The sequence below is a fragment of the Chlorocebus sabaeus genome, chromosome 9, assembly GCF_047675955.1.
Source record: "Chlorocebus sabaeus isolate Y175 chromosome 9, mChlSab1.0.hap1, whole genome shotgun sequence".
In the NCBI taxonomy this organism is placed as follows: domain Eukaryota; kingdom Metazoa; phylum Chordata; class Mammalia; order Primates; family Cercopithecidae; genus Chlorocebus; species Chlorocebus sabaeus.
In genome coordinates this window covers 60381146-60407412 of record NC_132912.1, presented here as the reverse complement: position 1 = coordinate 60407412, position 26267 = coordinate 60381146, and the positions used below count along the sequence as shown (strand labels likewise).

At 49.5% G+C, this 26267-nt stretch overlaps 1 protein-coding gene across 2 annotated transcripts in view; it reads left to right on the top strand.

The window, feature by feature from the left end:
- Positions 1–26019, top strand: part of TSPAN14 (tetraspanin 14) — a 64073-nt gene extending 38054 nt beyond the window's left edge. For both annotated transcript variants that reach the window (XM_007962775.3, XM_007962774.3), the window contains exons 3-9: positions 11743–11793; positions 14201–14347; positions 15956–16126; positions 18965–19090; positions 20360–20404; positions 22510–22629; positions 24268–26019. In XM_007962775.3, the coding sequence (XP_007960966.1) occupies positions 11743–11793; positions 14201–14347; positions 15956–16126; positions 18965–19090; positions 20360–20404; positions 22510–22629; positions 24268–24339 (732 nt within the window). In that variant the 3' untranslated portion in view covers positions 24340–26019. The remainder of the gene's footprint in view (positions 1–11742; positions 11794–14200; positions 14348–15955; positions 16127–18964; positions 19091–20359; positions 20405–22509; positions 22630–24267) is intronic.
- The last annotated feature ends 248 nt before the right edge of the window (positions 26020–26267 follow it).

Below are 26267 nucleotides of genomic sequence, written 5' to 3'. Positions count from 1 at the left end.
CCTGTTTTTAGTGCAAAATCTCACTTTGACTTAGGAAATGCAAATCAAAACCACAATGAGATACCACTTCACACCCATTGGGATGGCTATTATTTTAAAAAATGGAAAATGACAGATGTTGATGAGGATGTGGAGAAATTGAAACCTACTTGTGCATTGTTAGTGAAAATGTAAAATGGTGCAATTGCTATGGTAAAAAGTATGGTAGTTCCACAAAAGTTAAAAATAGAGTTACCGTATGATCCAACAATTCCACTTCTGGGTATAACAAATAGAGCTGAAAGCAAGATCTCGAAGAGATATTTGTACACCCATGTGCACATTCATAGCAGCATTATTTACAGTTGCCAGAAGGTAGAAACAACCAAAGTGTCCATCGATGATTGAGTGAATAAACAAAATGTGATATTATACAGATGTGAAAGAGCTTAAAAAGGAAGGCCGTTCTGTCACATGCTACAGCATGGGTAAACCTTGAGGACATTGTGCTGAGTGAGATAAGCTAGACGCAAAAAGACAAATACTGTATGATTCCACTTATATGAGGTGCCCACAGTAGTCAGAATCATAGAGACAGGAAGTAGAATGTTGGTTGCTAGGAGCCTGGGAAGGGAAGATTGGGGAGTTGTTGGTTAATGGGTACAGAAGATCTCACTTTGACGTGCAGAGGAAGGGAAGCTGGGAGAGGCGTACACTGGAGGAGTGGCGTCTGGCCCTTTGTCTTTGCTCATTTATACCCCCCACTAGTCCCACAAAGCATTTGGGGTTGTCTAAGTTTGCCGAGTGAATCCTCTAGAGGGATGATTCAGATGATGTCTGCAACTCCAGGGCTGGTTTCCAACACAAGCATTCGCTTTAATCTGCATGCTGAGGTTGGATGCAGTCCTTGCCTGGATCTGCTTTAGAGATGGATTAAAAGTGAAGAACTGAAACCCCTTCTAAGTAGACTGTAGGCCTTTGTTACACAGGAGAGTCCTTTGCTTGTCTGTAGTTTAAAAAAAATTTTTTTAAATGACATTCTGCCACTGGTTTTCTCAGTGACTTGGGTCTATTTGAGCTTACCCTTGTAAAATGTGTGAATTCGCCTCTGTGCAGCCTGTTTCTGAGTGAGATGAGATCCATGGACATCTGTGCTCTGTGACCAGCATGGCTTGAGGCCTCTTCCTTCAGAGTCACAGATGCCTCCTGTGAGTAGGGTGAACATGTAATCTATGGTTCAACTTTTGAGAGTAAGAGTTTGTTGAGAATGTTCCTGGAACAACAGGTGTACGCCAGGCCTGTCCTGTGCAAATCTGGGCATGTGGCCACCCTGCACAAGAAAGAGAAGACAAGCCCAAGGTGGAAAGATCAGCTCTCTTTCCTTACCCTTGTCTAGGGCATCTTTGCAGGCAGGGTCTTATTCTCTTCATCAGACCTTTATTATGCTCCTCTTTATAGAGGACTTGTCACCGCACAGGATAGTCTGCTGTTGTGGGCTCTTCTGACTGATGGAGAATTGCCCTTATTTGAGCTGAACTCTGTGCCTTTGATATCAGACCCCAAGGCCTGATCCCTAGATCTTCAGGCAGATGATTTCTTCATTTCCATCTCAGTGATGCAGTCAAAAGGGAAAAGTCTAGTGTTTTAATAATGTATATAGTGTATTTTTGTTTTCACTGCTGGGAAGATGTCCTTTTTTCTCTTCAAGTAGTATTTAATCAACTTTTGTAATTGCATGGGAATTCATAAAGGCTAAACAAGGCATCCCAGGTTTACTGCATTTCTTCTTCCATGCCCCAGTGTCCTGTCTGGAGGCACACAGTTTCATATCCTGTGAGTAGTATCCTTGCAATCTTGAGATATGCATTTTCACAGCAGCATCTACTAATATAGAACATTCCAGGTTGCAACATTATCTTTCCAACCGTATTTTTAGAAATTCCCATATTGGACATTTAGGTTGTTTCCAATTTTTTTACTATCCCAGATAAGGATGCAGTGATTAGTTTATGTAATACACATTCTTCCCTTTAGGGAAGGGAGGGAAATTATTCGCTGAGATAGATTCCCAGGAGTGAGATTAAATGGGTCACAAGGTGTGTACATTGTTTTAACCTGCCTGACATACAGTCAGAATCACATCCCCAGAACGACTGCCCCAATTCATAGGAAATTGACCGTCTTTTGGCACAGGGTGTGTGTGTGTGTTTCTGCATTTAGGCTTGCCAAGGCAGAGGACAGGGATTGCTTAATCAGAAATTCCACTAGAACTTAAGGAATGGCCAGTGGTGCTGATGCCTGCATGGCCTCAGCCCCCAGTTTTCCCAACTTAGGCAAGTGTGAGGCTGGGACCACCAGTTGGGATTACTGAGGAAGGGATGTTCAAGGTGCTCTGAGATTATTGCCTGGCACACAGGACTGTTAAATGCTTACACTTACTTTCAAGTCTTAAGTACCTTGGTGTACTTGTATAACTCTGCCTCCTTGGCTGGTAAATAATCAGCATGGCATAGTCTACAGGAGTGATTTTTCTTGTTTGTAGTTTTTTTCTTTAATGGAAATCCTTTTTATAATGATCACTTATATTGATGTCTGATTTAGATAGAATAACATTTATTCATTTTAACTGTACAGTTCAATCTCAACTGTACATGTCACATAATCACCATCATCACAATGAAGATATAAAACATTCCCATCACCCCAGAAACTTTCCTTGTGCCCCTACAGTCATGCCCACCCCACCCCACCCCTTCCCTGGGTGATGGTTGTTCTGCCTCCTGTTGCTATAAATTAAACTCTTTGGTATCTGACTTTTTTTAGTTAGATGATAGTGTCTCTATTGTTTTTCTCTTTTTAATTACTTTTTAAAAATCTTTTGAAACTATTTTTTATTTTTTAATTGTACAACATACATAACAGAAAATTTGTCATTGAAACCATTTTAAGTGTATAGTTCATTAGCATTAAGTACATTCACATTCACCTTGATTGCTGTTCTTATTTTGATTATTTCTTCCTTTCTACTGTGGGATTATTTTGCTTTTCCTTAGCTACTTAAACTGGAAGAGTAGATCACTAATTTTTATATCTTTTTTTCCTAATATAAATACTTGAAGCTGTATATTTTCTGCATCCCACACATTTTGATATGTTTTCACTTGATTTGGTAAAAATACTTTGTGTCTCCTCCCACCTCCAGGCTGACTTCAGAGTTTCTCCTTTTATTCCGGATTGTAGCAATTTTATACGTGCTGGTATAGTTGTCTTTGTGTTTATTCTGTTTGGGGTTCATTGGCCTTTGAGATTTGTGGGTTTATAGTTTTCATCAGATTTGGAATATTTTAGCCATTATGTTTTCAAATGTACACCCTTTTCCTCCCCTTCCCTGTCCCATTTCCCTAGGACATTGTTTATCTAGGTCACAGAGACTCGATTTAGTTTTTTATTTTGTTGAGCATTTTACCCCTCTCCTTTAGTTTCCGTGGCTTTGTCTTCAGCTTTACTGATCTTTTCTTCCGTAGTGTCTCACTGGCTGTTAAACCCATCTAGTGAAGTCTTCATTTCTAGTATTGTAGTTTCTATTTTTAGTAGTTACATTTAGGTCTTTTTTATGGCTCCAATTTCTTTCCTTATCATATTTATATTTTCCTTTAAATCCCTGAACGTATTTGCAATACTTGTTTTGAAGTTGTTGCAATTTCATCTTCTCTGTCATACTTGTGTCTTCTATTTACTTAATTTTTTCTCTTGTAGCTCACTTGTTTCCTTTTCTTGCCTATCTAGTAACTTTTGATTGGATGTTAGTTATAGTTTTTCCACTAAGTATTCTTCCCTAACAGTATGAAGTTTTTTGTGTCTGACATCTTTCATTTAATATCATATGTGAGATTCATTCATGCAGTTGTACATAGTTGTAGATCATTTATTCTTGTTGTGTAATATTCTATTATGGGGATATATCGTTTGTGTTATTTACAGTTTTAGGCTATTAAGACCTGTTACAGTGGTATAAAAACATACCAGTGTTGGAGACCTGAGTGTAGGGTATCCCGGGCTTTGTGTGGCTGAGCAGGAGGAAATCCCGTCTTTCCTCTCCAGGTCCAGATGGTTTTAGTGTGATAGTTTAGAGCTGAGCTTTGCAGACTATGGCTTGCAGGCCAAACCTGGCCTTCCGCCTGTTTTTACACATACAATTTTATTGGAACACAGCCACACCCATTCATTTACGTATTATCTATGGCTGCTTTCCCATTATAACAGCAGAGTTGAGTAATTGCTATGGGGATCATCCGGCACACAAAGCTGAAAATATTTACTATTTGGCCCTTTACAAAAATGCTGACCACTGCTTTAGTATCTTGGTTTTCTACCCACTGTTAATCACTGTGAACTGTGCCAAAGTTAGGGTGGGGGTTTCTTCTCTCCTGGGGGTACTGCCTGTCACCTCCCTTGAATGACTGTGTTCCCTCCGCCTTCCTTCCTTTCAAGGGCTGTGACACAGGTTCCTGGGCGGGGCTCAGTGCGGGTCAACTCCCTGTTATCTGGCAACACAGACAGCTGTGGAAGCTGCCCCTGGAGCCCTCTGCGCAGTCCTTCCCCACAATGGGGCCCTCGCATGGGTTCTCTGGCTCTGCTGGGAGGGCACATGTTGTTGCCTTTTCTCAGAACCACCCTTCTGGCAGGAGGAAAAGCTGGGGTGTGATAGCTGTGTGACCCGTGCAAGGTACCTCCTGCTCTGGGCTCTGTTCCCCTGTGTCATAAGGAAGCCGAATCCTAGCATTCCTTCTGACTCCCAGAACTTCCGAACTCCCACTGACAAGTGGCTTGGTTCAGACTTTCAACACAGGATGGTTAACTGCAACTCCTCTCTTGGCCCACTGGGCTCTCAGAGCCAGGTTGGGTCTGGGGTCTGCACCCTCCTGGTCGTTTTTTGCCTCAAGTTCAATTGAATCATCAGCATTTCAAGTGGCCACAAGTATCGCTGTTGTTTCCTGAATGCCTCAGGCCTGGATTCGGGATTTCCTATTCTGGAGAGTGCCAGGACCCTGGGGTTTCCATCTGGTGTAATTTGTAATGGCAAAGCTTAGCCAGTGGGAGGTGCATGTGCATGGATCCTTGGAGGTCATCAGTCTCCTGCTGCTTATTTTGCTGATTGGCAGACTGAGACCCAGGAGAGGGATGGCTTCCTCGAGGCCCTGACTCTGTAAATTAGGAACAAAGCTGAGACTCAGTCCTGGCTTCCTCCGCTCCCTGGCGTTTTCTTTCCATCATCCTTTCCTACCTCACTTGAAAAGCCTGCAGAAGGCCCTGTTTCCCTAAACTTTGCTTCACTGTTGTCTCCAGAAGCCCAGTTAAACAGGTACCTCTGGAAAGGAGGACTTTGTCTTAGGACAGAGGCTGGTGCTGGAAGTAATTGGGGGTGGGGTACAGAACACCAGCATCACGAGAAGGAGACGCAGTGTCTTCAGGACAGCAGATGCTTGTAGCATATCCTCGAACGTCCCCCACGTCTCTGCTCTGCATGCCCTGCAGGAGGGCATGGCCACCTTGAGACTGGCTCTGTGCCTGGAGTAAGTATGTCATGTAGGATCTTCTTTTAATCTTTCCAACCTTCCTGTGACCTAGGAAAGATCATTCCTGTTTTGTAGAGAACATAGGCTCAGAAAAGGTATCGGACTCGCATGAGGCCCTGTCACTAGGCAGCTGCAAAGCAGAGACTGGACCCAGGGCCGGCTTTGTGCAGGGGAAGAGGCTCTGTGAATGTCAGCCTGAGTCAGCGCATGGATTGTGCAAGACCCGGAGGCCAGCAGGGCAGAGCCTGAGAGCATCGCCTGAGAGCATCGCCTGCTGCTAGTAGTTCGCCTTGATCTTGCGGAAGAAAGGCCTCTGGGGCCTGCAGGAGTTGCCAAGTACTTTTATACATGCTTAAATCTTGCAAGGAGCCAAGGCCATTAAATCATGGGTGAGAGGCTGCCTTTGACCTGCTTGGAGCTGCATCTTTCTCCTCCAGTTCAGCAGGGCCTGGCCGGGTGTCACTTCCTTTGTGAGTTAATTGCGCTTGGGTAAAGTACCACGTGCTTGCTCATGTGGTAAGTGGATTTCTTGTGTCTGGACTCTGGCTGGACCAGCCCAGAGTGCCCCAAGAGGACCTCCTGCCTTTCGCAGGGGCATTTTCCTAAGGTGAAAGGTCAATATTTAATCTTTGCAGTGACCCACAAAGAGGCCCTGCTGCCTTATCCACCTGCCCTGGTTGGGACACAAGTGGTCTCACCACCTGACAGTGTGAATCATTTGGCTTTAGAGCTGCACAACCCCAAATCCCCCCTGTGGAATTCCTACATCCCTGGGCCCTTGTGTGAGTGCCCCTGTGTGGAAGACAGCTGCTCTGTGGGTGGTAAGATAATGTGTTGCCAGGGTCAGAGGCATCCAGGTTTGGTTCTTAAGTCTGCCACCAGCTAGCCATGTGACCTTGGGCAGAAGACCAAATTGCTCTACACTTGAGCTTTCCCATCTGAAAAATGAGGGTAATTGAGCCAGTGTTATGGGATGTGGAGGGATAGCCTTAGGTCCATTAGGTGTTTAATGCAGTGCACAGCTCCCAGGAAAGGGCAGCTATTCGCAGTGACCATAGCAGTCTAGGAGCTCGCTGGTCCAGCAGACAGAAGCCTGGCCTCCCCTCAAGCTGGGCCAGAGCTGGGCCCCGTTCTTCAGTAGGTAATTCAATTAGGTCATAGGAGGGAGACAAAGAAGGTCACTTGAGGCTGGAGGGTACTCAGCTGAACCCTCACTCCCAGAAAATTGGCAGCCAGGGCTCACAGCAGTCAGGGCTCACCCAGCCTGGCCCCACAGACCATCTGCTGCAGAGTTCCAGGGAAGGATACCGTGGGGTGAAGCGAGCCAGTGACCCGGTTCATTCATGGGACTGTTATGTGAGCTCTCAGGCAGGTCACTTCCCCTGTCTGGTCCTCCCTCAATCTCCTGGTCTCTGAAACCAGATTTGTTGGTACTCAGAGTTCCTGCCCTGGGTCACTGTTTGTTGAACCCATGATCTGACATGTGATCCCCAAGTTCCTGTCTTTCCGGTGTGAGTTAACTTTAGTTCTTCCTTTAAGACAGAATGGAAAACAACACGAGGCCTTATTCTTTTTTTTTTTTGAGACAGAGTTTTGCTCTTGTTGCCCAGGCTGGAGTGCAATGGCGCCATCTTGGCTCACCGCAACCTCCACCTCCTGGGTTCAAGTGATTCTCTTGCCTCAGCCTCCCGAGTAGCTAGGATTACAGGCATGCATCACCACGCTCAACTAATTTTGTATTTTTAGTAGAGATAGGGTTTCTCCATGTTGGTGAGGCCGGTCACAAACTCCTGACCTCAGGTGATCCGCCACCTCAGCCTCCCAAAGTGCTGGGATTACGGGTGTGAGCCACCACGCCTGGCCAAGCCCTTATTCTTAGAGCTGAGAGAAAGAGAACTGCAGGCAGTGGTAGGGAGCTGGCTTCCCCAGCAAACAGAGTCAACCAGGGCTTTCCCTGGGGGCCTTGAGAAGATCAGCAAGCGAAGGAGGGTATGGTCTGTGGGCCATATGCAGAGCGGTAAGTGGCCCTGCGTTTGGGGAAGGGGCGATTGGAACAGAGGTGAGCAGGAGTGGGCCTACCTTTGCATGGGCACTGTGCCCCTGAGGGTGGGGATATGAACAGCTCTTGAGGTCATGGGTCTTTTTTGAGAACTTGTGCAGAACAAAATTCCTTTTGTGAAACCAGTCACCTTTTCCTATTGTATCTATTTAGTCACCTGGGAGAGCAATTAATACAGCACCTCAGCATGAATTCACAGAAACCTATTAATATAGATGGAACTGAGGCTTTTTTTTTTCTTTTTTTTGGGGAGACCTGGTCTTACTCTGTCACCACCCAGGCTGGGGTGCAGTGGTGCAATCTCAGCTTACTGCAGCCTTGACCTCCCAAGTTCAAGCAGTCCTCCCACCTTGGTCTCCCTGGTAACTGGGAATACAGGCATGTGACACCACACCCAACTAGTTTTTTAAAAACTTTTTGTTTGTACGCCTGTAATCCCAGCACTTTGGGAGGCCGAGGCGGGCGGATCACAAGGTCAGGAGATCGAGACCACGGTGAAACCCCATCTCTATTAAAAATACAAAAAATTAGCCGGGCGCGGTGGCAGACGCCTGTAGTCCCAGCTACTCAGGAGGCTGAGGCAGGAGAATGGCGTGAACCCGGGAGGCGGAGCTTGCAGTGAGCTGAGATTGCGCCACTGCACTCCAGCCTGGGGCACAGAGCGAGACTCTGTCTCAAAAAAAAAAACCAAAAAAAATAACTTTTTGTTTGTTTTAAGAGATGGGGTCTTGCCATGTTGCCCAGGCTGGTCTTGAACTCCTGGGCTCAAGCAATCCTCCTGCCTCAGCCTCCCAAATTACTGTGAGCCACTGTTCTCAGCCTGAGGCTGGTATTAATGTGGGAAACGATACACTTAGAAGTCAGACTTAGTAGTCAAGGTGAGAGAAGGGGTGAGCTGTGAAGTGCAGTGGGGAGGAGAGGAGGGCAACTCCAGCAGTGGTTTTGTTGTCTTTAAGACAGACTTTTCTCACCTGTCCCATGTGGCACCAGGGGATGAGTGGACTGTCTTGGAAAGTGGTTAGGCAGGGGCTGGAATGTCTGTTGGGAATGCTGGATGGGGCATCAGCCTCTGGGCTTGTTCTACTCTGACCGTAGGCGAATGCCCCTATATAGAGCTTGGCCCATGGAACTGGGCCAGGCTGAGTTTTTCTTAGCCCACATTTGCTCAAAATGCTTTTGGATCGAATCACACCCAGAAGCATGCCTGGGGGTAACTAGGAGGACCCAGGCAAGCACTGTCGTGGTCTTGGGTCCTGGGGAGTCACTCGTGCCTGCTCTGTGCCTACTGTGGTCCAAGCCCTCCTCATTGTTGGGCTGCAACTCTGAACAAAACAGATAACATCTCTGGCCTTAGAAGGGCTTAGCTGGGGAGACACAATAGAGAGACAGGCCCTGTGGTCTGGGATCAGTGCCACAAAGAAAATCAACAGAGGAGGTCACACGTGGGAGATGGGGAGCAGTTCCACGAAGGGTGGTAAAAGGAGGCCTTGAACGTAGTGAAGGAGGAGTCAGGAATGGATATGGAGGAAGAGCATTCCAGGCTGAGGGAAGAGTGTCCAGGCTCTGAGGCAGGGGTCATTTTGATGACTTCAAGAAACAGAAGGAATGTCAGGGTGGCCCGGGGAGTGGGTTGGAGGTGGGAAGGAGATGCCTTGGGAGGTGTGCACAAAGCCTGGCTGCAGAGGCCCTTGGGGACCATGGGAGAGAGCGTGCATTTTCTTCTAGGTCTGCGTGGGAAGTCACTGCAGAGTTTCGAGGAAGGGAGTTCCCAGCTCTGTATTTTTGAAGGACCAGTCTCGTTGCTTGGACCAGTGAGGAGCCCCCTGTGGGATCCAGACCTGAATGGGTTGAGCCGGGGCAGGTGGGAGCAGAGACTGGAGAAAAGCTGGTTGAATGCACCGTGTATTTGGAGGCAAAACCAACAGAGGGTCCTCTGGGTTGAGTGTGGGGCAAAAGAGGAAGAAGGCACCAAGCCTAGGGTCTGGGTTTTCTCTCTACACTTGCTGGGTGGACGGTGGTGCCACTGAATGAGACGGAGAAGAGTTGCATGAGTTGGGTTGGGGTCGGGGGACCAAGGCTGCATAGTGGGGCAGAATAAGAGTGAAATATCATTAGCTGTCTTAGGAGGACAAGTAAAGTAGACATTAGGGTATTTGACCGGGGGCATGGCCAGGACTGGACATCTGGGTATGTCGGTCAGCAGTGTTTAGATGGTATTTAAGCCTTGTGAATTATGAGATCATCGAGAGGGCTCAGGGCAGGGTGAAGGAGCTAGGACTGTGAGTGACAACCACCAGTGTCTAGAGGGGTCTGAAGGAGGAGGAGGAGTAGCAGGGAGGAAGGCAGTTGGCATATGCTTGGGGTCCCTGAAGCAGAGTGTGTTAGTGGAGTGCTTGGAGGAGGAGAGAATGACCAGCTGTGACCACTGAGGTCAGATACCACAAGGAAAAGTCCTGGCCTCCAGCTTTGGCAAGAGGGAGGCAGGTCACTGGGGGCCTTGAATAAGATGGGTGGGGATGGAGCTTACAGGATTCGGCAGGTGGTGACCAGTCGCCTGCAGGCTCGCTCGGCATGCCAGTGTAAGACACCTGGGGCGGGAAACGAAGCGGTCGTGCATTCCATCAGGAAAACCCTTCCCAGCTAGTCAGTTCAGGGGGAGGACCGAGAAGCAGGAAATGGGTGTGGTGTGGTAGAAAGGGCTAGAGATGAACCCAGGGAGCTCTGCCCCCTTGGCTTGGTGCTGTATCTAGTACTTGAGATAGTATCTGGCACTCGGGATGTACTCCGTGAATATTTGTTGAATGAATGAGTGAGGAGTGAATGAATGAACTGAGACTTGTGATTCAGCCCTTCTCCCCACTGCCTGGCACTTTGGTTTTGGCCCTCCCTGGGCCTCAATGCCTCTGCTTTTGTAAAATTGAGGGATTAGTTCTTGGTGGGGGTTCTTCGCTTAGCGTTCACAGACCATTGTGGGAGCCAGCAGTGGGAAGCTGTGAACCCTCTAAAATTTCATACAAAATACTGGGCATTAGTGCATTTTCTGAAAGTGATCTGTGATCCAGAAGAGGTTGGATCACAGATTACTTTCAGGGTTGGGTAAGACTTCCTGGGGTTTTCCTTGAGCCCTTTCTTTCCATTCTAGCCCCTGGGGCTAGTTACTGAGTAAAATAGGCAGAAGTGGCTCAAGGCTTGAGATCACTGGTAGTCATAGAGAAGCGTGGTCCTGTTATTTATCGTGAGATGGTGATAAATGGCAGTGAAATGCCAGTGTGGTGTAAAGTAGTCACAGAAAAATAGGAGGCAGCTTTATTAGCAGAGCCCACGTTGTGTTTTGTTCTATGTGGAAAAGCCCTCCCTGGTTCAGGAACCTGTGTCATGTATTTGGGAGGGCCCCTTTTTGTTGTGGTGCACATGGGGTATAGGGTCCTGCAGGTGGGAAGTTGGGCTTGGGGGTGCTTCTCCTCTGGGGTGAGCTTACTGCTTAGAGCAGGCCTATTTTCTCTAGCTAAAAACCCAGCCTTTCCTGAGCACAGGTGCACCCCCTGCTCAGTGTAGATACAGTGGGGAGGAGGATCAGCCCTGGCCTGGGCCTCTGGAAAGCTGCTTATCTGTGCCTGGAGTCTTATCTCCAGGGCTAGAGAGCTGGGGTGTGTGGCAGAGATCCTGGGCTCTGTTTCCCCCCATCCTTACCGTGTAGTGGTGCCTGGTCCTATGCAGCCTCATCGTGCATTGGGAACCTCTGAAGGGACCTGGGCCAGCCCTCCCAAGGGGTGATGTTTTCGTATACACCAGATAGTGCACTGAAATGAGTTCAGGGTTGCAAAAAGGGGAAGAAACGGCACAGCCTGATATCTGTGACCCATAGTCTCTCCAGGGTGGAGTCTGCTGTGAGATCTTTTCCTCTTCCCTCCTTGGGGCATAGGGTCATCTGAGGTTGAAGGAGTTTGTCCAGACATTCAAGAAGGTAGGTTCAGGTTATCTGTCATCTGCAGGGCCTGAGGGGCTATGTGGGATGTGAGCTAGGAGCATGCCCTGCCTGGCAGTGTGCACTTGGCTCTGTGAAGCATGTTCACAGTGTTGGTTTCCATCCTAACTTCCTTCTCTCTCTCTTTCCTCTGTCCCACTTAGTTGGCTGGAGTTGTCTTCCTTGGAGTTGGGCTGTGGGCATGGAGCGAAAAGGTAGGTGTAACTATCACAGGACACTGAGCTTCAGGCAGCCAAAACCAGATTCGTTGGACTTCATTTTCCCTCGTCCAATCTGTTCCCTGACAACAAGCATTTCTTGTGTAGTGTCAAGGTGTGTAGTTGTTAATCTTTACAGACACAACTCTTGCCTACTCTGCCCACATGATAGTGTTGGCTGCTGGAGGCATGGGCTGGGCTGGGCTGGTTGGGTTTTGAGCCCTGTGGATGTGGAGAGCTCAGCCCTTGTCTGCAGAGCAGGCTTGGGGCAACCCAGCTTCCTGACCCTGTCTGTGCCTCTGGGAGCAAGCGAGCAGGTCCTTGAACACAGGCATGCTTACTGTTGAAGCCCTTATCCTCCAGGATGAGAAAGAGCAGGGAGCGGGGCTGGGTGACGTGCCCCCAGGGTGCCCTGTGGGGCAGGGGTAAGCACCTCTGGGCCTCCTTGCCCAGCCTCAGGAGGAGAGGGGAGGAGTGGAGACCTGGCTTCTACCATCTGGAAGGACATGGGGCAGTTGCAGCTCCAGGAAGGGGATGAGACTGGATATGGGCAGGGTGGGGCTGTGCTGCTGCTTATTGCCCCGTGGCAGGGGTGCTGTGGAGGCGGTGAGGGCTGAAAAGGGCCAGGGAGGGAAGGAGGGAAGGGAGGGAAGCAGTAAGGTGGAGCAGGCCTGGCCGGAAAGAGCCAGGACTAAAGCTTCCTCTAGCATCTTGGGCCCAGGCCTTCTTCCTTCAGTGGAACGTCCCTTTGCTTCCAGCAGGAGGAGGCAGAAGAACCTAGGTCTGCAGGCTTTCCTGCCATGGTCTTACGAGCAGGATAAGGCCCACCTTCCGGTTTGGGCACCTTCAAAGTGGCCTGTGAACCCCGAAAGGGCAAGAGCTAGGGTGCGATGTCCTTGTGCCCCTGTGACCCAGAAGCAGGTTCAATCTGTGCCTCACAGCACCACCGTGTGGCTGTCCCTGGGACTGCAGCCGCCTAACCGGGTATGGCCCTGAGTGTGGAGCAAATCTGTCGATTTAAAATAATTAAAAAGGCCAGAACCTAGTTTAGAGAGAGTTTATTCAAGCACACATGTTAAGGACAGGGCTGCCCAGGAAGCACAAATTCCAAAGAATGGAAGTCAGCCTTCCTGTTCGAAGTGTAGGAGCTTGGGCTCATTTATGTAGACAAAGCCAGACAGAGGCTCTGTTGCCCAGACGGGAGCACAGTGACTGAATCTTGGCTGACTGCAACCTCCGCCTCCCGAGTTCAAGAGATTCTTGTGCCTCACCCTCCCGAAGAGCTGAGATTACAGGCATGTGCCACCATGCCTGGCTCATTTTTGTATCTTTTAGTAGAGATCGGGTTTTGCCATGTTGGCCAGGCAGGTGTTGAACTCCTGGCCTCAAGTGATCTGCCCTTGGCCTCCCAGAGTGCTGAGATGACAGACATGAGCCGCCATACCCAGACACCTATGTATGTCTTGATGCTTAGTCACAATGTTCTGATTAGTTGAGGCGGTCTTTTTCTTTCAGGAAAGGTATGTTTAACATTCCACACTGAAGATGTAATTGTCCCTGGGTCTTAGGTGATATCTGATCTGAGTTTAGTAAAGAACAATGAAAGAGGCAGTTAAACTGTAACAGAGATCAGTGACTGGAAGGGGGTCTGTGGTCTCTCCAGTCCCTTAGTTTAACCATCATCTAAGAAACAGAATTGCAAACATGCTACATGACTCAATCTCCAGGGCTCAGCTTTCCCCTTGGCATTTTACAAATCCTACGGAACTGCTCTGCCCATTATGTAACTGTGTTTATATTTAAATTGAAATTGAATATAAATTAAAATTCAGTCCTTCTGTCGCATTAGCCACATTTCAAGTGCTCCACGACACCTGTGGCCAGAGAGTGGTGGTATAGTCTAAAACACCTCCATTGGTGTAGAAACTTCTATGGACAGCACTGCTTTGGCCTGCCCTTGGGCGTGTTTTCCACAAGAGTGTTCATATTGAGGCTGTTTTCATCTCAGAAGAGTAGTTCCTCATTAATTAGGTGCCAAATTGGGGGACTAACAAGGTTAGCCACCAGGGTGACCAGTTTGACCACAGGCCACAGAGCCCCGTTTCCCTCCAGGCCTGGAATAGGCACCCCACAGGCTGCAAAAGAAGCCTGGTGGCTGCCTGGGAGGAACTCACAGCATAGGTGGAGGCCAGGAACACTTTCTGGGACCTGAGGTGGGCAAGGATCTGCTGCTCAGAGGGGCCCCTAAGGGCATGGATGGGGCCAGACTCTGGCCTGGCTGTTAACAAGAGGACTGAGCCTGGGGAGACAAGTCCCTGTTTTCAGTACCACCTGCACCCCCCAGGGTGGCATCCTTGACTCCCCTTCCGGGCCGATACTGCCCTGCTTTCTCTGTCTCTTTCAGGGTGTGCTGTCCGACCTCACCAAAGTGACCCGGATGCATGGAATCGACCCCGTGGTGCTAGTCCTGATGGTGGGCGTGGTGATGTTCACCCTGGGGTTCGCCGGCTGTGTGGGGGCTCTGCGGGAGAATATCTGCCTGCTCAACTTTGTGAGTGGTCACAGAGACAAGAGTGGGATAGGATGGAATGGGGCGCAGGCTCTGTTGGGCAGGATTATATGTTACCTGGTCAGAGCAGGTGGCAGCTCTTAGGAGCCTCCCCCAGGCCCCTGCCTGGGGGCAGGAGGCAGCCCTTTGCACCCTACTGTCTAGAGAAGCTGGTTCCTCTCGACAGAAGAATTAGGTACCCTCTGGTTTTTAGCCCTTAGTGGGAGGAGCCAGCTGCCTGTAGGCCAGCTCTACTCCCTGCTCCTTTGCCTTTTATCTTCTTTCAGAAGTTCTAAAAGAATTGTTTGTCTGCTACTGTCCTTTGCCCTTCCTGGCTAAGATCAAAAGATGTTGCAAGTAACCTTAAATCATTTCCCTTCTCCAAGGATGTGTGAGTCTATTGGATGTACAAGGCAGAATCCCAAATTTCCTGGCAGAACTGCAGATTACTAAGAGTTTAGTTTTATATTTAGATGCAAATTCATTTTTAGATATATTCAGTTAAATAATACCTGGTGGGGAAAACACATTATCATATTTTGCACTGTACTGTTTGTTGACTTGATTAGATCAAGCTCTCTCTTTCCTGGACATAATTTTAAAAGCAAAGCTATGGGCTTTTTTTTTTCCTAATTTTTTCTCTGGAAAAGAAAAAAAAAACAACAGCTATGTTTAGCATCTTGCTTTTATGTGAACAGAGATTACGTTTTGGCAGGCCTCATGTGCATGTGTGTTTCCTTTTTCTTACTTTGAAAGATTACTCCAAATTTGCTGGTTGTGGCAAGCTGCTTAGTGTCTTGTATGGCCAGTGATAATGTCTGTGAGAGCACAGACTGCAGGCTGGGAGTCTGCCCTGATGGGATATGGACCTGTGGCTGCACTGGCCCCTTGCAGAATGCCACCACTCCTTGTGGCCTGGGGCAGCCGAGATCTTCTGGAGGGGTCTTTATGCAGCTGATGATCATATACTTTCATGCAGAGTTGGCACAGATAACATTGGCACTTCCAGAATTGTAAAGAGCCCTGCGGGGAACTCACATGTCCTGCATGAACTATGTGACCTCAGGCAAGCTATGTACCTAGTGACGCAGCCATAGTTTTCTCATCCCTAAAGTGAGGTGACAGATATGTAGGCACTCAATGGGTTTGTGTGTGTAGGGGGAGTCGTCAGATAGTGTCTTGGGCACAGTGTCTGTCCTAAAGGAGCCAATACCCCAGGATGCTGTCCTGGAGGGTCCAGGTGGAACTGCTGGGGTAGGGCAGCCATTCGTTCGTGTGATAGGGTTTCCTCCTTGTCCAGGGAGGAGGGCTGCTTCATAGCAAATGATTGACACATTGGCTTGGAGTTTTCTCACACTTTTTCACTCGTGACTGTTATCAGCAATGCAGTGACATGGGTAGGGATAAATAACCCCTTTTTACAGATGAAGCGAAGTTGCCCAGAGTCACCCAGCTAACCAAGTGTGGGATTCTCGGGGCCCCGGTGTGGGACTCTCAGGTGCAGAGCCCATGTTCTGCCGAGGATAGTGGTTCCGGGTCAGGTGGGGTTATGTGTGTGGGGGTGCAGGCTGGTGGGGTGGTCACTCCTGCTCTCGTCCCTTTCCCCTGCAGTTCTGTGGCACCATCGTGCTCATCTTCTTCCTGGAGCTGGCTGTGGCAGTGCTGGCCTTCCTGTTCCAGGACTGGGTGAGGGACCGATTCCGGGAGTTCTTTGAGAGCAACATCAAGTCCTACCGGGACGATATCGACCTGCAGAACCTCATCGACTCCCTTCAGAAAGCTGTAAGCACCTCCCCATTGGGCCCCCGATAGAGCATGCGCCCCCTTGTGGCCTGCTGTGCTGCCCGGAGCTGAGGCTAGCGGGGCACCAGGCCTTCTCTCCTCTGTGGGTTTTCTGCCTGCAGCTTGGCAGACGGCAGGGAGGCCGTGGAACAGGCCACCCCGCCTCTGGTCTGTTCCACTTTGTCGACTTGTGGTTGCCCGGTGGGCCAGCCCTTTCCCATTGGGATTGGACAGGCAAATCCAGCTGCACCTGAGAACACCCACCCCCATGTGCCTGGCCCTCCTCTTTCGGCCCCAGATCTTTCCAATCCTGCCCAATAGCCACACCGGCTGCAATCCTCCTTAGGCGCTGCATACTGTAAGGCATAGCTTCTTCCCCACAGCTCATGACTCACCGTCTGAGGCTATTCCTATCCCCTTCCTCCCCGGGACCTTTTCCCCTTCCTTTTTAAGAAACCAGGGCTGCCTGGAGGAAGCTTTGTCAGATCTAGCAGAATGTGACCTCCCTGGAATATGTGCCCAGGGGTTTGTCTAAGCAGTCCCAGGCTGTGGCCTTTACTCCATCTGGTCCCCATCCCTCTTATCCCTCTCATGTGTGGCTGCACCTGGAGGCTTGGAACACAGCTGTCCCAGCCACCTGGGGAGGAACCCACTCCTTGGCCATGTCAGCCTGTGCAGTGCAAGGCTCTTGTTTGATCTGTGTGCTGACGGAAAGCCCAGCTTCCTTAAGAACTTTTCTTATGGAACACTTTGCTTTTGAGAAGAAAATAAATCAGAAACCATTAAAAATTGATGATTGACTCTCATTATTAACCAAAACTTGTTCACCTTTATTTCATGTGTTATGGGATCCAGCAAAACCCATTTATGGTACCAAAGACCCTGTCTGTATTGTTATTACTAATGTGTATTAGTCTGTGAAAGTCACCAAATCCCAGCCATGTTTTGATACCTCTCCTTTCTTTCTGTTTAGTGCCACCATCCTTTTTACATTTTCACATACCCTTGGCTTGCTGGTGTCAGCATGCTAGGTTGTGGTTCGTCCCTGCATTGCCTTAAAAACATAGTTTTCTCCATTGACTTCTTTTTCTTTTAAAAGTAAAACTTCTGGCCGGGCGTGGTGGCTCATGCCTGTAATCCCAGCACTTTGGGAGGCTGAGGCGGGTGGATCACGAGGTCAGGAGATCGAGACCATCCTGGTGAAATCCCGTCTCTACTAAAAATACAAAAAATTAGCCGGGCATGGTGGTGGGCGCCTGTAGTCCCAGCTACTCGGGAGGCTGAGGCAGGAGAATGGTGTGAACCCGGGAGGCGGAGCTAGTAGTGAGCAGAGATCACGCCACTGCACTGTAGCCTGGGCGACAGAGCGAGACTCTGTCTCAAAAAAATAAATCATACTAATTAAAAAAAACTTCCCAGGAGAGGGATTCAGTAAATTACAGAGCTTCCTTGTGGTGAAATTTCGGATAATCACTAAAGCAAGTGGAACAGTGGAGGTGTGGGGGACACGATTTTACCTGAGAAGTAAGCAAAACAAAACAACCAGAAATCGCTGTTGTCATTTCTTGTGATTATTGCCATAACCATGTCAGCTGTAAGGGCAAATGCGAAAAAGTTTTTTAGGGGAAGAGACACTGTCAACTTCACAATGATGCTTTCAGTGTTTGGTGTTTACAAATTTTGTAGTCAAATAAGGATTTTCTTTGTAGTCATACCAGATGATAGGAAGGGGAGGGCAGAGGCCCCAGGAGTGGGGCGGAGCTTTGATTGTGTTACCTTTCACCCTCATTGGACCTCTTTTCTGAGGAGCAGACACTTAGCAGCTGTTTTTTGTAAAGGGGTGAAAAGGGGAATTCGCTTGCAAGTTTCTCAGGGAGGAGAACACTGCACACTAGGAAGTGTTCTCTTGTGGCAAGTAAAGGACCACACCAAGGTGCCGACGGGGCCTCAAAGGAGAGAGGCCACTCTCCTATCCTCCGAGGAGACTGGAAGGAGGAGTCTCCTTTGAGGAGGCTGGGAAGAAGGGCAAGCTCCTTGCTAAGGAGGGCCTGGGCTGGGTATGTTGTGCCTGGCAGTGGGGCCAGAGGGCTCCACTGAGCCAGCGATGTGGGTTGGACAGAGGAGGCACCGTGGCCGGGAGATACCTTCACTGCCATTTCCTTTTTATTTGTTTTTATTATTTTCTTTAACACATCAAAAGAGCAGGTTCTCTCTCTCTCTCTCTCTTCCTTTTTTCTCCTCCCTCCCTCCTTTCTTTTTTCTTTTCTTTCATTTCTTTCTCTTTCTCTTCCCTTTTTTCTCTCTCTCCTTTCCTCTTTCTCTCTCTCTTTCCTTCCTTCCTTCCTTCCTTCCTTCCTTTCTTTCTTTCTTTCTTTCTTTCTTTCTTTCTTTCTTTCTTTCTTTCTTTCTTTCTTTCTTTCTTTCTTTCTTTCTTTCTTTCTTTCTCTTTCTTTCTTCCTTTCTTCCTTCCTTTCTTCCTTTCTTCCCTTTCTTCCCTTTCTTTCCTTTCTTTCTGATGGGCGGGGGGGTGGGGGTGCAGTCTTGCTGTGCTGCCCAGATTTATTTCCAGCTCCTGGGCTCAAACCATCCTCCCATCTCAACCTCCCGAGTCACTGAGGTTACAGGCCTGGGCTACAGCCCAGCTGTTTTCTTCTTAAAGGGCTGCCTGTGTTGCCAGCTTAGCATCTCTGCACATGGGGGGTAGCGGGGCGGGCCCTGGTTTCTCTGCATGGTAGATGCCGGCAGACTTAGCCTGGCATCACCACGAACGTTGCCCTATGCTGGGCAGCCATGGCCCTGTCTTGGAGCCCCTAACAGTTCTGGCTTTTGTGGTTGCAGAACCAGTGCTGTGGCGCATATGGCCCTGAAGACTGGGATCTCAACGTCTACTTCAATTGCAGCGGTGCCAGCTACAGCCGAGAGAAGTGCGGGGTCCCCTTCTCCTGCTGCGTGCCAGATCCTGCGGTGAGTTGGCTTGTGCTGGGACACAGGGAGCCTGCCCTTCCTGAAGCCCAGCAGCTTTCCTGACTCCTCCAGTGCTCTGGGGTACTTTTCTCTCATGGAGGTCTGAGGAGCGGGTGTGCTTTCTCCACGCCCTCCTCAAGGCTGCCCAGCTCTGAAATCCGATTTGTGTACATTCTAGGAACACTGCTTGCATGACCCACCCTGGCCTTGGTGTTCTGGGTGAGGCAGGAGAAAACAGTATTATTTCCCCGGGCTCAACTAGCCTCAACCTCCCAAGTAGATGGGACCACAGGCTTGAGCACCACTCCTGGCTAATTTTTGTATTTTTTGTAGAGATGGGGTTTCACCATGTTGCCCAGGCTGGTCTTGAACTCCTGGGCTCAAGGTGATCTGCCCATCTTAGCCTCCCAAAGTGCTGGGATTACAGGTGTGGGCCACTGCACCTGTCATGTCCTTTCTATACCTATTTGCATTCCCAATCCAAGGCCAACGTCCTTGGGTTCCAGAAGGTATGTTCTTGGGGTGACCCGTGAAGGAGCTGTGAATTTTGCCTGAGCTGAGCCTGAGTAAAACTGGGCATGTTGCCAGCTCTCGGTGCAGTTATGTAAAGCCTGGTCCTGGGTTATGGGCTTTGAGAAGGCAGAGCATCACCACTATTATATGGGCAAGTTCTGCAGCCCAGCAGAGGCTCCGATTTGCTGAAACTGCACAGCTCTTCTGAGTTCTCCACTGCGACTGTGAAATGTACCAGTCTTGTAAGTGTTGCTGTTAGCACCTATAGTTCTTACCTCCAAGTATAGGTCTTACCTCCTAGCAAACTGTGGCCCCCGGGCCAAATCTGGCGTGTTATTTTTCCATGACCTGTGAGCTAAGAATGCTTTCAGATGTTTTTAAATGGTTGGAAATAAATCAAAAGAAGAATAATATTTTGGGGCACATGAAAATTATATGAAATTCAAATTTCAGTGTCCATGAAGTTTTCTTGAAATACAGCCATTCCTGTTTGTTTACAGATTGTCAGTGCCGGCTCTCATGCAACAAAAGCAGAATTGAGTATGTGTCTGAAATATTCACTGTCTAGCCCTTCACAGAGAAAGTTTGCCACTCTGTCCTGGCCTGAAGGATTAGTTGGTGGCGTGATTGAAGGATATGAGCTGTAATGGAATTTGCACAAATGTTTGCTAGTGTTTGGTCATGTCTTTTCTAGAGCCTCTTACCATTAGGTTCTTGAGACAGCAAAAGCAGCTAATTTTTCTACTTTTCTTGCAGCAAAAAGTTGTGAACACACAGTGTGGATATGATGTCAGAATTCAGGTGAGAGCTCCAGTGTATACAACTTGAAGAGTTCTTTAGGTTTCATTCCCTATGGTTCAACATCCTGATTTAGCACAAGTGCAAATTGAAGTGGGGAAACTCGGGGCAGTGAAGCTCCTGATACCACCTAAGCTGAGCATGGGCACAGGGTCACACACACCGCTTCCTGAACTGGCACCAGGACTCCTGGGAGCAGTAATGGTGATTCCAAGCCTTGTGAGCTGCAGTCCCAACAACTAGGAGTTGCTGCATTTAAAGAGGTGGGATGGAAGTTTTGAGGGACAAAGACTGCATTTTTAGGAGGCTCGTTGGCATCCCAGAAGATGTCTCTCGTTAAGAGGACAGCTGCAGGAGTGTATGTGCCTTAGTCTGGCCTCTGTGTGGAGGCAGTGGTGACTAAGAGGGAGGGAGGCATGGGGCAGGGGTGAGGCTCTGTCCTCCAGGACTTCCTTTAGGCTGTAGGGAGTGTGCTCTTGGATGCAAAGAGAAGCAAGACCCTACCCCAGTCCAGTCCTTGTTCTGGTGGTTTTTGGTGATATGAATGACTGCTGTTCTAAAAGGGAGGAGTCTCGAGGAATCTGCAGAGACCCCTCCTGTTAACCGTGCATACGAGGGATGTGTCCCTACAGCTTGGGCAACTGTCTTTCTTTAGGGATCTGCATTTTACAGGGAGAAACTTCTGTAAACTGAATGTTTGTGTTTCCCCAAAATTCACATGTTAGAACTTAAGCCCCAATGTGATGGTATTAAGAGGTGGGGTCTTAGGGAGGGGATTGGGTCATGAGGGCAGAGTCCTTATGCGTGGGATGAGTGCCCTTATGAAAGAGGCCACTGTGTAAAGACACAGTGAGAGGGTGCCATCCATGAACCAGAAAGTGGGCCCTCATCCAACACCAAATTTTCCAGTGCCCTGATCTTGAACTTGCCAGTCCCCAGGACTGTGAGAAATAAATTTCTATTGTTTATAAGCCACATAATCTATAGTATTTTATTATAGTTGCCTGAATGGACTAAGATAAGAACCTGTATCAACATCAGCTTCCCTAATTATGAGTTGTTTTGCCACTTACATTAATTTGCAAAGGCTGCTGTCACAACATACCACAAACAGAAATTTAAGCCACAGCAGACATTTATTTTCTCACAGTTTGGAGGCTAGACGTCCAAAATCAAGGTGCTGGCAAGATGGGTGCCTTTAGAGAGCTGTGATGGAAGGGTCTGTTCCAGGGCTGTCTCCTGGCTGCAGGTGGCTGTCCTCTCCCTGTGTCCTCATGTGGGCTCCCCTCTGTGCATGTCTGTGTCCTGATCTCCTCTTCTTAGCATGATGCTCTTCATATTGGATTAGGGGGCACCCTGATGGCCTCATTGTAGCATAATTACCTCTGTAAAGAGCCCGTCTCCAAATACAATCACATTCTGAGGTCTTGGGGGTTAGGACTTCAGTGTATGGATTTTGAGGACACAGTTTAGCCCCTAACACGTCTAAAGTTAGGGACTAATGCTCCATCGTGTTGCCATGGAGGAGGCTGATAGGTGTGAGGGGGCTGGGGCAGATTGCCCTGTGTGGGGTGGGCAGGGCTGGGGTGTGTGCTGGGATGGTTACTGATACCCCACCGGGGTCAGCACTGGAGGGAGCCGGTTGGCTGGTGACCGTTGCCTGCTGGCTCTGTCTCCTGGAGCCGAGCTTACTGGTGGGATGCCCACTCTGAGAAGCACCCTTCTTCTCAGGAGACTCTGGACCCCCTTTTCCAGGTTTCTCTCCCTTTAAAGGCACATCCTCCTCCAAGCCTTCAAGTCCCTTCTCTTTCTCCAGATATGGACACTGGGGAAGGGAATCTTGAGAAAGTTAGTCTTTAAATCTCTGGAGACCTGAAGGGAAACAGCCAGGGAGCCTTTGGTCAGACAGGTGGTGCGATGGCACGGTGCCCAGCGAGGGGCAGAGGCTGGGAGGAGCCGACGAGCATCTCCTGGAGAGTCCTTGCCTGCCTCCTGGATCCCTCGTTCCCACCCTGCTTTGCACTGCTCCTTGCTGGAGTTCGCTAGGGGATCAGGGTGGGGACATTGTGCGTGCCAAAGGCTCAGGCCCCTGTGGTGTTTTCCTGCAGCTGAAGAGCAAGTGGGACGAGTCCATCTTCACGAAAGGCTGCATCCAGGCGCTGGAAAGCTGGCTCCCGCGCAACATTTACATTGTGGCTGGCGTCTTCATCGCCATCTCGCTGCTGCAGGTGTGTCCCGGGAGCCTGTAGGATTGGCAGGTGGCCTGTTTTCATTTGAGGTTGGGCCCTTAACATAGAGTGCATGGGTCCAGCTTGGGTATGGTATTAAGGAATTTGCAGAATAAAAAAAGGGATTCAACTGGATGTCCAACGCTGAGAGAGTGTATATGTGTAAACGTGTTGGGGAGGAGAATGGTGGCTTCCATAAATGCTACCTATAGGGGCGCCCTCTGGGCGGGGGCGGGCTGGCAGGGGCTTGTGGCCCTGCACAGGTCCTGTTGGCAGCCCTCTCCAGAGGGCCCGGTGGGCTGCAAAAGGGTCACTGTCTGTCTGGAGGTGGGTCAGGAGTGTGCTCGGGGTGGGCCATCAAGTGCTGCAGATGGGGAGGCTAAACTCTTGGTCACCTGGGGCCTGAGGGTGGCCTGAGGCTCAGGTGTATGCACTCGCCCCGGGTCCTCTCCTCCTGTCTCTGGTCCCTGGGCTGGGATTGTCAGGTATCTTCCCTGTCCATGAGACATCCTCTGAGGCCTGCTGCCATTTGTGGCATCCTTTACCCTCCCAGGCTGTGCTTGTTCAGTTGAACCAGGTTTCACATGTGGGAGGATGTTGGTGGCTGAGCGGACAGTGAGGCTTGGAGTGACTGGGCTGGTCGGTGACTGCCAGGAGAAGAAGTGGCAGAGAAAGTCAAGAATTCAGTGATCAGAGAAACCAGGAGTCTTTCTAGTGCTGTTCAGGGCTTCCAAGAAGCTGCAGCTTCTGGGTCCACTGATGCAGTTCTCGTGTGGAAAGTAACACCATTTATAAAGTGTTTGACTCTGTTCTTGCCTTGAAGAGGGTGACTGAGGTGGACCCAGGGCCACCAGCCACACATACATGCCTTCCTCCTTGAAGGAAGACTAAGAAATAGGAGGAAGCAACTGGAAAAGGAAAGAAAAAAGTTATTTGCAAAATGGGCAAGGGAAGATTCAGACTTCAGAAGGACTGACTAGTCAAATTAGAACCACACAAGAATTTAAAGGGAAAAAAAGCCATTTCCAGAGGTCACCAAATTCATGTTCGTCTGTTCACGTTAGAAGAACATCAATCTTCTCTCACGATTTCCCGCTCACCAAGGTTGGGATGAACCTTCAGACATTAGCACAGCCGAAATTGGGGGTGGCCTTGGTCTTTTTGTGGAATCGACGTTTACGGGAAACACTCAAGATTTATTATTTTGGGAATCAGAAACAGTCAGGGTGACCCTGTTATTTTTGGTTTAACCCAGGGACAGGCGTGTCCTGCCCCATGGCTTGTGATGCACTTAATCATGTTGGAGGCAGGGCAGAGTGTCTCTTTTGCTTGTGCTGCCTGTGGTTTGCCTCTTCTAGGCTCTGGGGATGTAACAGACTAGACCCCAGAACCCCTTTTTGCGGGAGGAGTAGCTGTGCTGTGCCACTGGCTCCACGGTGCTATCTCTGCATCCTCAGTTGCAGCGAGGGGGTGAGGAGAGGCGTGCAGTGGGAGCTCCCAACCTCACCTTCCGTCCTCAGTTGCAGCGGGGGGCTGAGGAGAGGCGTGCAGTGGGAGCTCCCAACCTCACCTTCCGCTCCCTGCCCTCTGCCTTTGGGCCCCAGCAATGGTCACTGACTCTGCTGGTGTTGGTTTCAGATATTTGGCATCTTCCTGGCAAGGACCCTGATCTCGGACATTGAGGCGGTGAAGGCCGGCCATCACTTCTGAGGAGCAGAGTTGAGGGAGCCGAGCTGAGCCACACCGGGAAGCTAGAGCCTTTCTCTGCCGTCAGCCCTAAGTCCAGAGGGAGAGGAGCCGACACCCCCAGAGCCAGCGCCCCATCTTCAGCCTCAGCGTGACGTGACCTCTCTGTTTCTGCTTGCTGGTGCTGAAGACCAAGGGGCCCCCTTGTTACCTGCCCAGACTTGTGACTGTATCCCCCTGGAGTCTATCCAGAGACAGAGAATGTGTCTTTATGTGGGAGTGGTGACTCTGAAAGACAGAGAGGGCTCCTGTGGCTGCCAGGAGGGATTGACTCAGTCCCCCTGCAGCTCAAGCACGTCTGCAGGACACCCTGGTCCCCTCTCCACTGGCATCCAGACATCTGCTTTGGGTCAGCCACATCTGTGGGTGGGCCGTGGGTAGAGGGACCCACAGGCGTGGACAAGGCATCTCTCTCCATCAAGCCAAGCAGCACGGGGGCCTGTCCGTAGCTGGGGAGGCGGACGTGACCCCGCTGGGCCTCTGAGTGCCAGCGCAGTCTGCAGGGGCATGCACACATCAGGGGTTGTTTGCAGGATCCTCAGCCATGTTCAAGTGAAGTAAGCCTGAGCCAGTGCGTGGACTGGTGCCACGGGAGTGCCTTGTCCACTGCCCCGCTGTGTCCACCAGCTGTTCTCCCGGTGCCAGAACTGCCTCTGGTCTTGACAGCATTAAGCCCTGATGGCGCCGGTGGGGTGGTGGGCATGGTTCTTCACTGAGAGCCGGCTCTCCTTTTCTTAAAGTGTGTAAATAGTTTATTTATAGGGGTAAGAATGTTCTCACACCATTTCACTTCCTCTTCCTCTCCTCCAGCATTCTCCTCTGAGCAGCCTTACATAGTGTCCACGGCTGGAGCCGACCCTTTTGAGTCCCCTCGAGTGTCTTAAGAACCAGCCCACAACAACCTCTCCTTCCCCTCCACATACTGCAGCCTCCTCCATGTATCCCACATACAAGCACTTCCCCACTCCCCAGCGTGGCTCACTGTCTTCTAGTCTTGGTGCTACTGAAATTGTCACCCAGAACTTGAATCCTGACCCTCCCCACTGCAAGCCCAGGGAGCCCCAGCCCAAGACGGCTAGCCTGAAACAGTTGGCCAGGGCTCCTCTTGCGGCCGTGTACCCAGGGCTGGCTGGCCTGCCATTTGCTTCTCTCTGGAGACAGCCGTTCTTCTGCAACCACGCCCCATGCCGAGCCACAACCCCAGGCTGCAGCTGCTCAGAAGGTCCAGGCGTTTTGTTTCTGGTGACCGGATATCGGTGGTCACTGGTCCACCCTGTCAGGGCTTTTCTGGGGCCTGCTCTTGGAAATGAAGTCTTCTTAAGTACTGAATAATTCCCCTGGGGATAGCTGGGGCATTTGTCTAGCTGGGCTACTTTCTAACGCTTTGCCATAGCTCGGACCACTTCTCATCGTTCAGGGATTGAGTGCAACCTTCAGTTACTTGCCGGAGTGTACATTCTAGTGTGGTGTATACTGGTGGCTGTTTGTTGATGATGATATTATCTTTTTTTTTCCTGGTTTTTTTGTTTGTTTGTTTTTTACAATTCTCTGTAGACTAGGAGACGAAGAATGCTTGTGTTTTTTGGAAGTGTGATGCTTCTCTTTGACTGCCAAACTCTTTTATGGAATATATCTTTATATTAATGCTGTTGTTTTGGTCGTTTTTGTTTGGGGTCACTATCAAGATGTTGCTAAGCATCTCAGTGGTAAACGCAGCTGCCAGAGGAGCCAAGGGCTAGGGTATGTAGACCTTACAGAAGGGTGGATGGTAGAGGCAGCCCATCATCAGCACAATCTGACTTACATTTCATTGAGTGCTTTTTTTTTTTTTTTTTTTTTTTTAAAGATTCTGTATGGCAGCACTTTCAGTCTAGAGGAAACATTGTTTTAGG